Source organism: Citrus sinensis, chromosome 4, assembly GCF_022201045.2.
Source record: "Citrus sinensis cultivar Valencia sweet orange chromosome 4, DVS_A1.0, whole genome shotgun sequence".
In the NCBI taxonomy this organism is placed as follows: Eukaryota; Viridiplantae; Streptophyta; class Magnoliopsida; order Sapindales; family Rutaceae; genus Citrus; species Citrus sinensis.
Window position 1 is genome coordinate 27,450,352 of NC_068559.1, and position 16,660 is coordinate 27,467,011.

Below are 16,660 nucleotides of genomic sequence, written 5' to 3' on the forward strand. Positions count from 1 at the left end.
CCCTCATGTGAGGTTATTTTAGTACTTTCGTTTGTCTCTCCTTTGATGGTAACATCCATAAGCTTGGAAGACAAGGAAGCTCTGAATGCCCTTTTTACCTACATAATTGGCCACGCAGCAGGCTCCTCAACATCTGTGGTCTTGCTCTTTTCAAAAAGCAATAGACGATAGTTAATGAGCTTATCATCATTGTTTTGCTTAAGGAATCTAATAATACTCTCATTCGTTTCTTCCTCCCAACCCAAAAGAATGATATTTTATTCATTTTTCACGATGGCATGCCTCTATCTTTATGTCTTAACTCTATCCATCAAATTTCGATTTTAAGAATGCCCATTTGTGTTGCATGTATTTATCAAACCCGTCATTCTCTAAGAAGCTTATCTTTCAATTCGTTTGAGCTATCCTGCTATCTGATCAATTCGACGCTATTGATTTCTCTCGATCATGTGTCATGAGCTCACTAGTCCATATCAATGCCAAATTTCCCCCCAAATATAGTGCATATTTTCTTTCATACTCCACTTTCGTCATATGGATTTATTTACACTTTATTCAAATATAAATAGTAAGTAAATCTTACTTTTATTGACATAAATTCACCCATATTTTTAATATCATTAATGTCTATATTCTCATATAAGGATTCATCGTATGAAGATCAATGTCCTAAGTACTCTTTTTTTTTTTGTTTTCACCTCCTTGAGAAATATTCATTTAGCAGGATTTTGTTGGGTATATTGTTAGTGTCAAAAAGGATTGGGGGTATATTTAAATAAATAAAATAAAAACCAGTGTCCTTCCTGTTCATGTTAAGCAGTAATTAGTTCATGATTATTCTTGAGCGTTTGTAGGTTCAAATAATTTTGGGCATTAGTAGAGACGCCATTGTAACTGTGAGCTTATTGTCATTTTCAGGGCCCAATAGTTTTAGCTCAATTGCAGTTGCCAGCTCAGTGCGTAAATGCTCACTCTTAGAAGCGAGCCAGAATTCTCAGAATCTTTGATAATCAATACGAAATTATCAAGTTTTTGATTCTTGATTCAGTTCAGAAATTCTTATATTTGAGCAAAAAGTTCTTCCGTTTACGGAGCTTACTGTAGCTTAATAAAGAAATTATTTAATTAAAAAATTTTAAAAAGGAAAATATATAGTAATAGAAATGGAGCTATTTTTTTGAAAGCATTTTTGGTATTAAGGTATTATGACTTTTAAATTGCATCAATCTCTCATAAGAAAAAAAGTTATAGTTACTATAAAATAAAAATCGATGAGAAAAATATATATATATTAGTGAATATGATGACTTTTATTATCCGGCGTGAATCACATAATTTGATGACGACTTCGATTATCCTGCCATGCTTCGAAATTTCATTTGTATCCACGAGTCGGACTCAGTCTTAAATCTCTGCTTCTAGAGGAAGACGATAAGAAACTTGTTAACCAAACAACCAACAAGAACAAGAACACAAATAACCCACGCGTCGTGTCCAAAAACTGCTGTGCAGGTGCGGGTGTAGGTGCGGGTGCATGTCAGCAAGCGCAAGTGCGCAACTACCAATCCGCCTATCCAACCAATTGGGTTTCTCCTCGCACGCACTCAGCTTCGAAGACACAGTTGCGACTTGCGAACGCTCTTTCAGCGTGTGAACATAACACTTTGCTTCCTGGAAATCCAATAAATCGTCAATCACGACCCAGCCCAGCCCCAGGTCCCAGAAGGCCAGAACTTTCATGGTCAACCCGGTCCCCAGGTGAAGTCTTGGGTCTTCACCTCATTAAAAGTAATTTCATTGGCATCTTCGTCGCTTTCTGAAGCTTCCATAATATAATATCATAATGTATTCTAGTCTATTAAGAAATCAGAAATTGCCAACAACAAATATATCAAACAAATTCGCCTTTTCATAAATTTACACTACGAAATATTAATTGAAAAAATAAATTAAATTTATAAGATTTGTACTCTCTCCTTCTCCTCCTCGTCCTCGATCGCCCAAACTTTAAGTAGCACTACTTTTGATTGCATGGAGGTCTTCGCCAAAAGCAAAGCAGTCAAGCTACGTAGCCATCTGGACAAGTACTTAGTCGCGGACGACGATCAGGAAAGGGTGCGTCAGAGCAGAAACGGAGCATCATCCGGCAAAAAAGCAACATGGATAGTCGAGTTAGTTGAGAACAAAGGCAACGTTATTCGTCTCAGGAGCTGCTACGGCAAGTACTTGACGGCTTCTAATATTCCGTTTCTGCTGGGCATGACTGGCAACAAAGTTGTCCAAGCTGTTCCTGAAGAAAAGAACATGGACTGGATATTTCAGTGGGAGCCCATCAGAGACGGCTTTCAAATCAAGCTCAAAAGTTGGTGCGGTAAGTTTTTACGTGCAAACGGCGGCACGCCACCGTGGAGGAACTCGTTGACTCATGACGAGCCTCATACTGGGTCCACCAAGAATTGGATTTTGTGGGACGTTGAGTCCGTCGAACTCCCCGAAACGGGCTCCTTTTTGGAGTATTTGTCGTCCGTTTCGAGCTTTAGCTCGGTTTCTGATGATGTTTTGGACGTCTTGTCCGACGGGGCTCTGGGTTCCGCCCCTGGGTCTCCCTTGTCAGCTGTGTCTCCGATTAAGCGTTCCAGGTTCTCACTTTTATCTCCAAACAAGGTATGTTCTTCATTTCTTTTTCTTAAATTGTTAGATAATTTATTAATTTGCTTAATCTTCTGCGTTATTACTTCATTCTTTTCTTGTCTAGAAGACGATGATCATATAGTCAGTGTCGGATACAATAATTGACTAAATTATTGTTGCTATTGCTATATATGATTGACACAGACATATAATAATAGTTTAGCTGGTCACTTTAATCTAAGGTTAATTATATCTTACGATAAGAGGACAAGTGCTAAATAATATATACGTATGTATGCATGTTTGATGCATTGACATACGTGTGATAATTTAGGGTAAAAGCTTGTTTAGTCCTTATATTACGAGGTTAGTGTTCATTTAGTTCTTATATTTTTTAAAATACCTCAAAATGTCCATGTTGTTAAATATTGACACTCATGCTATTATTTTTTATTCTTTTTAACTTGTTTTTACAATATTACACTCTTATAATAATTTTTTTATATTAATAAAAAATTAGATTATCAAATTAAACTCAAAAATAAAATATAAAAAAAAGGTATATAGTAATTTTTGTGGAAGCTCACATATGTCTAAAAAATTAATATTGTAAAAAATTACATTATCAATTTTTGTAGAAAAATTAATATTTTAACTTAAGAGAGTGTTCCACAAAAATTAATATATATTTTTATTATTTTTTTACTTTTTGGTGTTAAACTGGTAATTTATTTTTTTTCTTTTTAATAATGTCTAAAAAAATTATAATAATAAGGTAATATTGTAAAAATAAGTTAAAATGAATAAAAGATAATGGCAAGAGTGTCAATAATTTATTGGTATGGATGGTTTGAGGTATTTTTAAAAATATAGAGACTAAACGGACACTAACTTCAAAATATAGAGACTAAATGAACTTTTACCTGACAATGCATATATATGGCCGTGCCTTTGTTGTTATGAAACTTAATTTGGCATGTCATAAATCATATATATTAACACGATTAATTAAAATGTTTCACCAGTAGATACTGTGTGTCATTTTTATAAAATGACACTTCTGAGTTATGTGGATCACTCATTCACACTCCACTACAAGTGAATCTAAACAAATATTAGAAAGCACAAAACCGCACTACTCAAACAACTTTAATTAAGCACATGAACCTGCCCAAGTTTTTACTCCTGTATATCCCATTATGCGTGTCATGCCAATCATGTCATCACTTTGTCAGCAGTAGAAGGTATTTGTCTTTGTCACGAACCACCAGCACCCTCTCCACATATTTCTCTATTAACTTTATGTAGGCCAGGAAAAATATAACCAACACGAAAAGAAACAATAAGATGTACAAACTTTTGCTTGTGAAGTATGTTGTTGCTAACTCAGGTTCAAAATTTCTAAATTGGGCATCTCCTTAACCAGTTGAAGGGTTATATCTATCTAATAAAGTAAGTAAAATCCTAGCCTTTCTCATCTCCAAATTAAGTTAGATTTGTTTTGCTGCCACTTTGAGTAAGTATCTCCAGAATTCAGTAATTAATTTACGTAATAATGAAAAGGTAACCAAACTTTTACCCAACCCATGTTTCTAGTGTAATAAAAAAATAAAAAATGGAAAAAAAATCGTAAAATGGATACGCGCTAACGTAGGCGGTAAATATATGAAGAACATAAAGTCTGTGAAGTCCTTACCCTGTAGCCTGTAAAATTTATTTCAGGCGTCGAAACGTTGACCAGTTCAACGTTGTAATAAGTTTGGCCTTGAATGTCCGAAAGTACCCCCCCCCCCCCAGCTTCTCTTAAGCTGCACGAAAGAAATCTCCGGAGCATTGCATTAGACCCATGTGTGACAAAAGTGAGGAAACTCAACTCACACGAAACTAATTAACGCCGACGCGAAAGTCAATAAAATAATTCAACAATGTAACCACACGTAACTGGCGCTGGTGAGTGGTGACTGGCCGGTGTCCATATTTTCATTTCACCGCGTGCCACCTCTCCTGTTTTCAAGTTTTTCAAGTCTATAGATTTTAGAGGGCTAATGGCTGGCTGGCTGGTGGCTGGCTGGCTCTTTCTGACCAAGACCGCCTCTACAAGTAGAAGCAATCGTCTTAGCAATGGCGCATATAAATAAAATGTCTTCATATTAATTACAACAACTCCTCAACAGCTGCTTGCTTGCACATGTGAAAGAGAGAGAAAACTATAAACACACATCTTAAATCCTTCTTAATTAATTAATAATATCTGTTTTCATATTTTTGGATAGAAGACCACTTCTCAAATCTCTCAAGTGTGTTTTCAACGCTTTTTGTCTTAAAAAGGATTTTTAATATCTTTTGGTATATAATTTTTCAGACAGTGCCTAAACCTAAATCCAACAGAATCCAAGGCGGGATGGAGTTCTTTCACAACGCAAAAGCCGTGCGTCTACGTAGCCACCACGACAAGTTTCTCATCGCCGAGGAAGATGAAGAGTCCGTTACCCAAGACCGTAACGGATCTTCCAAGAGCGCTAAATGGACCGTGGAGCCCGTTCCCGGATCCCAGAACATAATCCGTCTCAAGAGCTGTTACGGGAAGTACTTAACGGCTTCGAACCAGCCGTTCCTGCTAGGGATGACTGGTCGGAAAGTGATTCAGTCAGTGCCCGGGAGGCTTGATTCTTCTGTTGAGTGGGAACCCGTCAGGGAAGCCAATCAAGTGAAGCTTAAGACGAGATACGGTCATTTCTTGAGAGCCAACGGGGGGTTGCCACCTTGGAGAAACTCTGTCACTCATGATATCCCTCATAGGACTGCTACTCAAGATTGGATTTTGTGGGATGTCGATGTTGTTGAGATTCAAGTTCACTCTCCATCTCCATCTCCAACCGGTCAACAACAAGCTCCGCCTCCACCCTCTATTTCCCATTCCGATTCTTTAAACTCTTACTCCTCCTCACCTTCCTCTGTTCCAATCAATTCGGGCAAATTTTCAAGACAAGAGGTTTGAGAATTGACATCCTTTATTTTTACCTTATATTTTTTTCTTTCTTGTTTTTTTAAATATATATTATAGTCTAATTAATTCTATTTTTTTTAAATTTTTCTTTTCATTTTGTTTAATTTGTTTGTGATTTTTTGTTTTTCAGTCGAATGATTCTTATGTAGGTTCGCCTCCAAAGTCTGAAGGGAGGACCATATATTACCATATGGCGGACGAGACTGGAGAGGTTGATGATGATTCATTGCAGGGCTTTGCTATGACCTTTAAAGGAAATGGAGTTGATGAGTTGACTCAAAAATTGAGAGAAGAGTTGGGTATACAGGATATTGTCGTGTGTACTCGTAGTCCATTGAATGGAAAACTTTATCCTCTTCGACTGCAGCTTCCTCCAAACAATTCAGATATGCATGTTATTGTAGTTCCACAATCTTCAAAAGGTAATTTTTTTCCCCGTTTTCATTCAAATTTGATTGTCTTTTGATACTTTCTTTTAATCCAGTTTATTTACAAATTGCATATTCTAAACTCTGTGGAATGTTTTTAATAGTTTAATTTTCTCAACGCTACATGTGTCCATCTTGGTGCATGCTATACTTACTCTGATGCTCATGGTAACAACTTTTGTTGATTGTTCATTTTGTGTTCTGTTTTGGCTCAAAACAAAACTTTTGAGGTTTCAGTAGTTTCTTTCTTATTGGAATGCTAGTTGTATTGTCCTATATTTGCTTGTTTCAGTACTGCATCATGAGAAACTTTGTTTATATTATGGTGTATGAGGTAGTTCATTGAAAATGTTTCTAGCTTTTAGACATTAATTTTCTTTTTTTTCATTTTTACTTCATCTAAGTTAGCCGCCATTTTCATTCTTCCTTTCGCCTCCTTTAATTCAAATGATGCCTATGGCCTAATATAGGTTCAGTAACTTGAGAGAAACACATGTAAGACGGCAAGAGTTCTTAAGTTATCATATAATCAATTCATTGCGGTAATAAGCGTGTAAAAGCATTTAAAATTCATTTGATGAGCCTTCTTTTTTCCAGCCAATATATTTGATTTACAGGTAAGTGTAGATAATGTAGGGGTTTCAAAAACCATGAATGTAAGTGGCTATGGGCTCTTAGATGTGTAATTGGTCTAGGAAGGAGTTGGAATGCTGTGCATTTGTGGGTACCTGGGACTGGTATTGTGTATCAAGTTTATAAGTTGTTGGTTTGCACCAGCAATTCACTCATGATAGAGTGCTGGGTCTACATTCTCAGAAAGCATTTAAGATTGTGGAAAAGCTCGTAGAACAAAACTAGAAGAACAAAAATAGGCCTAAATATTTGTTCCTTCAATCCTCTCCAACAGCTTTAGGATCTAGTTTCTTGTTGCTATGGTGGAAATGTATGTTTTATGCATCGGGCCAAAATCTGACACATTTTTTAACAGAAGATATCACTTAGATGAGCATGTCAAAGATTCTTTCTATTTAGTTGGTATTTTTCCCTCCTGTAAGGAAGGTTGCCCCCATTATTCACTTCTGCAAAAGTTGATTAATAATTTTTTATTTGGTATTTCACCCTTTTTGTCTGGGATGCAATTGATGTTATATCTCTGGTTTGAGCTTATTAAATCTGGTGTATTGTTATGAAATGCATGCTAAGCATATGATAGTTGTCCCTTTTTCGTAAAAGTTTGCTGGTGACAATAAGATAATGCTGCAATCATTGATAATTTTACTTGAAGCATTAGCTCACTGAGTAAACTCCCATATACTCGATATTTCTTCCATTTATCATTGTCTATTGTGGCTTCCCTCTGTCCTTATGCCTTACCTTTTACCTTCTTTTCCTTGTTGTATCAGTGGCCAGAGAATTTTTGAAAGAACGGACTGCAAGTGATTAGTAAGACACATCGAGTCATTGTCACAATTCTGTATATTCCAAATCATGCTATTGGTATTTGAAAGCATTCAAGAGTTGATGAAATATAAAGGAGTTACCTTAGCAAATGGTGATTATATAGCCTGAATTTCAGTGGTCCAGTGGAAGGAAGTATATGTGAATGAAGTCTTCTTGCGGCGGCTGAGGATCACTACAGTACTATTTGCCCCTTATGATATCCATAACTTCATTCTGCTTGGAAGAATTGTTTCATGTCTTTGTTGGTTCATTAATCAATTTTGTTGTAAAATATTTTTTGTCAAACCTTTTTGATGTTTGAAAATATATGTTGCCGGGTGCATGCAGTCTTGTAAATAAATGATTTGTTGGCTGGACATATCTCGCTTTTCTTCTTCTTACGCATATAACCGTCAATGGAATGAAGGCATGCAATAAGCGAATACCTGCATCACAATGATCACAGGCATGGTAGTTTGCTGAGTTATGTCGATTCTGTGGGAAATAGAAATGCAGATAGAACAGAACTCAAACAGAATAGAATATTTACAAGGCATAACGACCAGGAAAAGCAATCAATGCTCTAGGTGATATAGCGGTGCGGCTGTGGGGAACGATGCATTTTGCAAATGAGAAGATGAGTTGGAACAGGGGATCATGTGAGAGTAATTAGAGGAGCTAATGATTTGATTGAAAATGTAATATTTATAAACAACATAAATAATTAAAGGAGAATGATGTAGAACTTTGGACGCTTTACAGGCTGGTATGGCAGATCAAGATTCCAATTTGATTGACTTGTTAGCCTTAACAAATTATAAATAATGGTGGTTGGCGCCCGGTTAATGTTCATGTATGGATTGATATTCAATTCAGGGTCTTTTCATCATGTGGAAGGAGCAAACATTGCACACAGGAAAATCCCAAGGATACCTAATGCCTGTAGGCCAGAAATTGGAGCCCATGTTTCATTCAACTCATAATGATAAAGAGTAGTTGCTTGATGTGCATGTAAAGTGAGCATTATTCGAGCTTCTCTATAGGACAATATTTATGCCGACATCTTATTTAGTTACAACAGATCCTTTCCATTCTGCCAATTTGTGAGAGCAATTTGCAAATAGAGGTATAGAGATTGTCTTCGCTTACTTGAGTTTGCTTATGGAAGCATCTACAGGTAGGATTTTGAGGTGATGGTAGACAAGCTGTTAACACTACGATACCTTGCCTTGCATGATTATGAACAATGAATTCTTTTACCCAACTGTCATATCACCAAGTTACCAATAATCCATGCACGAGCATGAACCATCTTTGAAGTGATGAAATCTGGCACGATCTCTCACAATAATCTCAACATTGAAGATTCTGGATATCAATTTTGTTACCTCGTGACAGTCCTTGCATACCCGAAGATTCTTAAAAACACGAATTGGCATGCCTGGTTTCAAGTTTAAGATTCCCAAAGCAATGGCAAGCCTCTCACTGTGCAGCCTGAGTGAGCTTTGTTTGCCATCGTCAAGCTCATCAACCATGGCTGCCTGTGAATAATCTGGTGTATACCCTCTAGATTTCAGTTTTTCATCAATTAAATCCAGAACCCCATATATTTGTTTAGTTTGAGGATGAGAGGTATCCCCCGCAAAAAATTCATGAGCAATGCCATCTATCTCTATTGAACTACAGCCAGGCTCTTTTGTTACGCCTTTATCCGTCATCAATTTCCTAACCAACCCAACATCATTCCACCTCCGAGCCGACGCATAGACTCTTGACAGAAGCACATAAACACCACTGCAAATGCCTCCTTCAGATTCGATAATCTGCTTAGCCACTTCTTCACTTAGCACGACACTTGCATGTTTCTTGCAACAAGCATCGAGAAGACTCCTCCATATTACCGCATCGGGCTTCATTGGCATGTTTGACACAAGATGAAGTGCTTCATCGATGTTCCCAGCACGAGCAAGAAGATCAACCAGACAGCCGTAGTGCTCTAGTACAGGTGTAATATTGTACTCGTTTATCATCACATCAAAATAATCCCGGCCCTCGCTAACCATCCCCATATGGTTACAAGCACTTAAAACACCGACAAACGTGATGGAATTGGGCGAAAAACTCTCCTCTTCGACCAAGCGATCAAAATATTTCAAAGCTGCCTCTGCTCGCCCGTGCAAGGCAAATCCCAGAATTATCGAATTCCATGAAGTTAAATCACGTTTAGGCATGCTCTCAAAGACCTGTCGAGCTATATCTAACGACCCACATTTGCAATACATATCAATTAAAGAATTGTTAACCAAAACGTCGGTAACTAAACTGTGGTCACAGTGTCTCAAAATATAAGCATGTGCCCACGTACCAAGAGACAAAGTAGCCAAACCAGCACAAGCACTTGTAATACTCTGAAATGTATATCCATCAGGCTCAAACAAAATCTGCATTCGACGGAACAGCTTCAACGCAGAATCAAACTCACCAAACTGAACAAAGGCATCAATCATGACATTCCACGAAACCAAGCTTCTCTCAAGCATATTGTCGAACACTTTGTTTGCTAAGTCCAAGTGCCCACAGGTGGCATAAAAATGAATCAAGCTGTTATTTATGTACACATCCGAGACCAACCCACGTTTAAAAATGTGGGCATGCGCTTGTTTTCCTTGAGAGAAAGCAAACAAGTAAGCACAAGCTTTTAAAGCAAAAGGGAAGGTATGTTTATCGGGCAAAACGTTTCCCTGCTCTATCATTCTTTGAAAAAGCACGATAGCTTGTGGCTTGGCATCAACGCTTCGCGCGCAGGCTCTGATGAGAGTGTTCCACGTAAAGGAATTGGGGTTCTCGATTTGATAAAAAACACGAAATGCATAGTCAAGGTCAGCAAAGGACGCAAAGTGAATGATTCTACTGTAAATAAGCAGCGTTTTGTGTTGCTGAGGCAACGCGGTACGGAGAGCTTGAGCGTGAATTTGTTTAAGCTGTGACATGCTTTTACATTCGGTTAAGGAAGAGAGAAGACTGCTGTGATTGTTAAATGAACCCTCATTTCTGTTGTTGTTGAAGATAGAGTGCGAGTGTGTTTGAGGAGTTGGTGGGCCCCCTTGTACAATTGCCACAGCCATTTTCTTAGTTATGCCTGCTGCCTGCTGCCTGCTGCCTGCTGCCTGCTGCCTGCTGCCTACTGCCGCTGCTGCTGGGCATTCCCTACAAACACCCAGACTGCTACTGAGCTTTTTATATTATTATTTATTTCACACACCCACCCCGACCGAGCCGTAATGATTGAGAATTCATTATTTATTTATTTTTTTTATTACGTGAAACTATTTCTCCAACTACAACTCATATTACCTAAAATTATAATTGATATTTACAAATTAGATTGTTACTATGACCAACTTACATCAATGTCTTACATCAATATTAATGAAACTCTGCTCAGATTTTAACCCTCATAAATATTCGATAAATGTCTATTTCTCACTCTTGGATAAGAAAGAAAATTACCTTCACTCAATTTTAATTGAGAAAAAAAATATCCCCACAATGCATTTGTGGGGGTTCGAACTGCTGCCCTCCAACTGCCCTGACCACTCGGCCTTTGGTAAGGACTGAGTAATAATCACTTTAAAAGCAAATAATAATCACTTTATTTGTAATTATCATTGATTAAATCATTAGTGGAAGTGGGACTAGGGGGATAATCCTCTTATTATTTTCTTATTGGTAAGGACTGAGTAAGGAATAACGCTATCTTATTAATTATAGGTAAGATATTGTTATCAGAAAACAATGGAACTTCAATCTTCCAACTTCATAGATACTACTACTGCGTCGCGGTGCATTCCAGCTAACAATTAAATTTAATGTATTACTACTACCACTCCTCTCATTTCCCAATTCCTACTACTGCACTGCACGTTCGTTTTTTAATGTCATTTTTGCTAGCCTAACGTGCTTGTTATTACCGTTGACTTCTGAAAGACTGTATGATTAATTATTATTTAAGAATTAATGTCAAGTTTTTGCCGCTATTGATCACAATCACAACACTTGTCGCATGCCCAAAATGTTATAGATAGATTACAACTTTAATTCTAATCAAATTCACTAAATTCATGATCCTACAGTAAAATAAAATAAAGTTGACTCGATTAGAATAAACTAATCGACACTGAGAGATTTGTTTTGTTTGTTTGTTTGTTTGGTGGAGGAATGGTGTAAGTGAGTTATCGAACGGTTCAACAATACAATTGTGGTCAATCAAACAACTAAAAAGATTACTCGAGGGTTAATGTAACTTTAGCTGCTGCGGCTTCTGAAATACATTCAAACTCAAAATCTAGTCAATCATATTAGCAGAGGATTTTTTGTTCTTTTTTAATTTTTTAACCATCAAAGGAACTTAACGTAATATTAAAGTAAATTAAATGAGATAACAAATTAATTAAAAATTGAAAAGCAGTTTAGTTTAGTTGAAACTAACCAAGTAAATAAAAGATAGCTTAATAAAGAAAAACGAAAAAAAAAAAAAAAAAAAAAAAACGAAACGTATTGGCTTTCACGACCTTATGACGAGCGACAGCTGTGGCTGCAAGAACCTCTTGTAATTATAATTTTCTTTTAAAAGAAAAGAAAAAAAAAAAAGTAGAGAGAAACGCCGTAGCCGTACGTAACCAGATGCGGCAAAAGCATAGGAGGCGTGCCCCGCGAGTGCGAGTGCAAAATCAAAATCGATGAACAAACAAACAAATACCGGCCGACTCGCCGTTACTCACTCTTCTCTTCATAATATAATAACCGTCAAATTCAACTCTTTAGCTTCCTCCGTCCGTCTCTGCGCTCTACATATTCATTCATTCATCGTAACGAATAACGATTAACTAACCTCCCTCTCCAGTCTCCACTCCTCCTACAATACAATAATAATACTTTGATGGTCCAGTTCTTATAACAAACACCTTCCTTATTATTACTCGGTCTCTGTCTCTCGTTTGTACATCTCATGATTGAATTCTGATTCACACCGACACCGACACGGTCGAATAGAATGGGAGTGGATTATTATAACATACTGAAAGTGAGCCGCGGCGCTACTGAAGATGACTTGAAGAAGTCTTACAAAAGACTCGCCATGAAGTGGCATCCCGACAAGAATCCCGCCACCAATCAACAGGCCGAAGCCAAGTTTAAACTCATCTCCGAGGCCTATGACGTCTTGAGTGATCCCCGTAAGCGCCAGATCTATGATCTCTACGGCCCCGAGGGTTTGAAGGCCTCCGACTTCGGCACGCCCTCCTATCATCATCCCCACGACATCAAGCCCTGTGCTACTCGCAACAATAATAACAACAATCATAGAGCTGGGGGTGCTGGGCCCAAGCCCACCCCGACGCCCATTGAGACCCAATTGCTGTGTACCTTGGAGGAGCTTTACAAAGGTGCTAGAAAAAAGATGAAGATTTCTCGCGTTCTTCCTGATCATTTTGGGTATTGCCCTGTTTTCTCTCTCTCTCTCTCTCTCTCTCTCTTTCTTTCTTTCTTTGTATCATTATTATTATTCATGCCCAAAATCTATTTCCTTTTTCATTTTTTATGTCTTTGATTATTATTATTTTTTTGGTTTTTTGTATAATTGTCTGCCTGTGTGGAAATCATTGATGATGAATAATCTTAATATCTGTAATGTAGGCGCTCAACTAATTATTAATATTATAAATATTTTGAATTTGATAGGCAAATCTTACATTTGCCCCTTGATGACCTGTTTCTTCATACAGTTTTGCTGCTCCACAGGGACATTTATTATCATAATATGGATGTAGATCGCTGGATTTTAAATTTGTTTAAAATGGTTTTTACAAATAATCTTGTACAAAGGCAGCATCAATGTGAAGTAGGTTTATGTTTCAATGACTTCGATTTAATTGTGTTGCAGCAAGCCAATCACTGTCCAGGAGATCCTGAAAATTGACATTAAACCTGGCTGGAAGAAAGGAACCAAGATCACTTTCCCCGAGAAAGGAAACCAGGAACCTGGTCTACCTGCGGCTGATCTTATCTTTGTGGTGGAAGAGAAACCTCATGCTGTTTTCCAGAGGGACGGGAACGATCTGGTGGTCAATCACAAAATCTCACTGCTGGAGGCCCTCACAGGGCTGTCTCTTAACTTGACAGCCTTAGATGGCAGGAGTCTTACACTCCCAGTGACCGATATAATCCAACCAGGCAGTGAAGTGGTGATCCCAAACGAAGGAATGCCCATTTCAAAAGACCCCAGCAAGAAGGGGAATCTTATTATCAAGTTTGATATTATGTTTCCATCAAGGCTCACTGCAGAACAGAAATCTGATTTGAAGAGAGCACTGGGTGGAGTCTATATGTAGCTTGAAAATTCAAGCTGGATTGATGCTGATACCAGAGTTAATTAGATGTAAATATGTTAAATTTTCTGCTGTTGGAGTGGAAGATTGTGCATACGCTGCTAGTGGGAAAGACAAGCTTTAACGGTTCAAATCAATGCATTCTTTGTAGTGTTTTGCGGCTGGACACGGGTAAATCTTCTGCATCTCTGTATATGACGCAAGTTTTTGTTGGCTTTCAAACTCTTAATATGTATACTAATTGTGTAGTATTAGTTCTCTGATCAAGTTCTAAGGTGGAAAAAAAAAACTGTTTGTATTCATCTTGCAAATAGTAAACTGTGATCTGTTGACCATATTGAAATTGCAAATAAAGCGCTGATACAGTATCCTCACCCGAGATAAGGCGTAAGAACAAGAAGCAGAAAGAAATGATTAAGAAAAAAAAAAGGGGGGGGGGGGGGGGGGAAAAACATAACAAAGCAAACAATTGCTTGACATAGAGATCGCAATCTTATTTAGCAACACACTGGTGATTGTGCGTCTTAAATCTTAATGATGACAAGAATCTTGATCGGGACACCGTGATGCTTCAATATTCCTGTCAGTTGCGGCGCTTCTCCGTCTTCATCTGTAGTTCATCCTTCTTGGCTCCCACCACCCTATCAATTTCTTTGCCTCTTTTAACCAGAACGAACGTTGGGAGCACGTCAATCAGATCAAATGCCTTGGCTGCTTCCTGTTTTCATTCATATGTTTCAGTTATAAGCATAAGAAAACAAGAATGAATCGGGCTTCGGAGAGAAGAGAAGAAAGATCAGGAATGAATCAGGGGAATACCGGCAACCAGTCAACATCAATCTTGATGAATTGGACATCAGTGTACATGGCAGCAAAGTCTTTAACATACGGGTCGATAAATTTGCAAGGTCCGCACCATGCAGCCGTGTAATAGATCACCACCTTCAGCACCCAAAACACAACATTACCGCCGTCGTAAATATTCAAAACCATTTATACAGTATATTAAACAAAAACCTGTTTCATTAGTCATTACCAATCTGTCGGACTGTTTGGAGGCTTCATATTGAGATCTCCACTGATGCTTGGATTGCAATTCCATGACCAGAGGCGTCTTCGCATGAATGAATCCGTGAGGATTTTCTAAACTGGACACGTTTGCTCCCATATTTCAGAGTTTGCTAGTTACACAAGAAGTTGAAGATATCTGAAGAAACAAATGCTTAAAATAGAAGAGCTTGAGAGGAAAGTTTTTTGCCTTGTTATTTCACCATTCGGTGGTAACCTACTAGCCTCTTTATATAAGGTTCGACACAATATGGTACCAATATTAACGACGGGGTTCTTTTTTTGGGGGGGAAATAAATAAATAAAATGGTATATGATTCTATTCCCTTTGTTTTGACATGGCCTACACACATTTCAGGCCGCAGAATTAATTAACCAACAGAACTTGAATTTATCTTGATTTAAATGGGATGAAAAAGAAACAAAAAAGGATTCTGTTTTAGCTGTCCCATCACATCCGTTGCAAATCAAAGCATTGTTATTGGTCTTAGAAATTAATATTGATTAAGAAGTGAGCTAATTCGTGATTCTCATAGCTGTGTAATGGAAGGGGTTGGGGGAGGAGAACTATAAGATAAAAATAAATTCAGGAATAGAATGTAAAGCAACATGCCGTCGGGTAACAAAACTCTTGAGCATTTAAGAAGCACAAGGAAAAAATAATAATACTTCAAAGGAACTAACAATCTGTGAAAGCATTTCTAATGATCTAGTTGACGATTATTATATAACTGGTTTGAGCATTTTGTAATGGTGAGATGCTGGAGCCATACCTTTAATTGTGGCTCAGTTTGAGAGCATCTTTCTTTCCAAATGGTCCTTAATCCAAATATGAAGTTCCACTTCCTAAACAATTACATCACCACTTGCGCCATTAAATTCCTTTCAAGTACGGGAAGAAGAATATTGATTGTTACTACAGTAAATGCATTTGCATATTAAAGGAGGAAAAAAAATAAAAAATAAAAAAAGGCAAGATAATCTTCTTCTTAGTGACGTGATCTAGCTATTCTGTTTCTAATTTCTCCGTTCTTTAAATATTATACTTTCTTATACACAGTGAAAATTATAGGTGATTCATTCATTTATTTAAGAATGAAGAACAATGGGTTCAAAACATTGATTGGTGGTTTCTCTAGGATTTTATTGCTGAAATAGTTAATGTTAAATTTTAAAGGCCATAATTGGACCATTTTCATTTTTTTTTTTCTTTTCCCTCTTTCAACAATAGAATTTCGGCGAGATTTTGAAAAGTAAGGGGGAAAAAAGGTCATCTAATATCACATTCATTCTAGAAGTTTACTGGAGAAAAGAGATGCTCTCCGAAAAGGCACCTGCTTTTTCCGCAACCAAACAAAGCCAAACTTACCGTTCTTTTATATTTTAATTTTCATGGCCGACACAAACGGTTCTTTTATGGGTTAATTTCGGCTTACCCACTTCGTGAAGTGACAATTTTTAAATCGTCCTCTTTATTATTGAAAATATTAAGTTTTTTTCTAAAATTTGTTATCTTTAAATATTGACTGCCGTTAACTCAAAAAAGTATGAAAACATCCTTATCTTAATAGAATATTTTTGTAACGACATTGTGAGCCTAGAAAAAAAAAGTTGATGTATGATTAATCATTAGAAAATAAAAAAAATAGTTGATATATGACTAGCCATTCAAAAATAAATTAAAAAATAAAGTGTTTGAA

The 16,660-nt window shown here is 37.2% G+C and overlaps 4 protein-coding genes across 4 annotated transcripts; 2 read left to right on the forward strand and 2 right to left on the reverse strand.

Moving 5' to 3' along the window:
- Positions 1 to 1,708: 1,708 nt before the first annotated feature.
- Positions 1,709 to 7,885, forward strand: LOC102620471 (uncharacterized). Its single transcript, XM_006483201.4, has 4 exons — positions 1,709 to 2,664; positions 4,994 to 5,623; positions 5,769 to 6,060; positions 7,470 to 7,885. The coding sequence occupies exons 1-4, from the start codon at positions 2,032 to 2,034 to the stop codon at positions 7,508 to 7,510; spliced, it is 1,596 nt and encodes a 531-aa protein (XP_006483264.1). The 5' UTR covers positions 1,709 to 2,031; the 3' UTR covers positions 7,511 to 7,885.
- A 627-nt stretch (positions 7,886 to 8,512) lies between these two features.
- On the reverse strand, positions 8,513 to 10,802 carry LOC102620736 (pentatricopeptide repeat-containing protein At1g59720, chloroplastic/mitochondrial). The gene has a single exon (XM_006483202.3). The coding sequence runs from the start codon at positions 10,629 to 10,631 to the stop codon at positions 8,787 to 8,789; it is 1,845 nt and encodes a 614-aa protein (XP_006483265.1). The 5' UTR covers positions 10,632 to 10,802; the 3' UTR covers positions 8,513 to 8,786.
- A 1,250-nt stretch (positions 10,803 to 12,052) lies between these two features.
- Positions 12,053 to 14,353, forward strand: LOC102620180 (uncharacterized). The gene is made up of 2 exons (XM_006483200.4): positions 12,053 to 12,999; positions 13,448 to 14,353. Exons 1-2 carry the CDS (start codon positions 12,560 to 12,562, stop codon positions 13,893 to 13,895), a joined length of 888 nt encoding a protein of 295 aa, XP_006483263.1. The 5' UTR covers positions 12,053 to 12,559; the 3' UTR covers positions 13,896 to 14,353.
- LOC102619902 (thioredoxin H7) lies at positions 14,202 to 15,172 on the reverse strand. The gene is made up of 3 exons (XM_006483199.4): positions 14,929 to 15,172; positions 14,712 to 14,834; positions 14,202 to 14,610 (listed from the first exon to the last, which is right to left on the reverse strand). The coding sequence occupies exons 1-3, from the start codon at positions 15,058 to 15,060 to the stop codon at positions 14,476 to 14,478; spliced, it is 390 nt and encodes a 129-aa protein (XP_006483262.1). The 5' UTR covers positions 15,061 to 15,172; the 3' UTR covers positions 14,202 to 14,475.
- Positions 15,173 to 16,660: the final 1,488 nt, after the last annotated feature.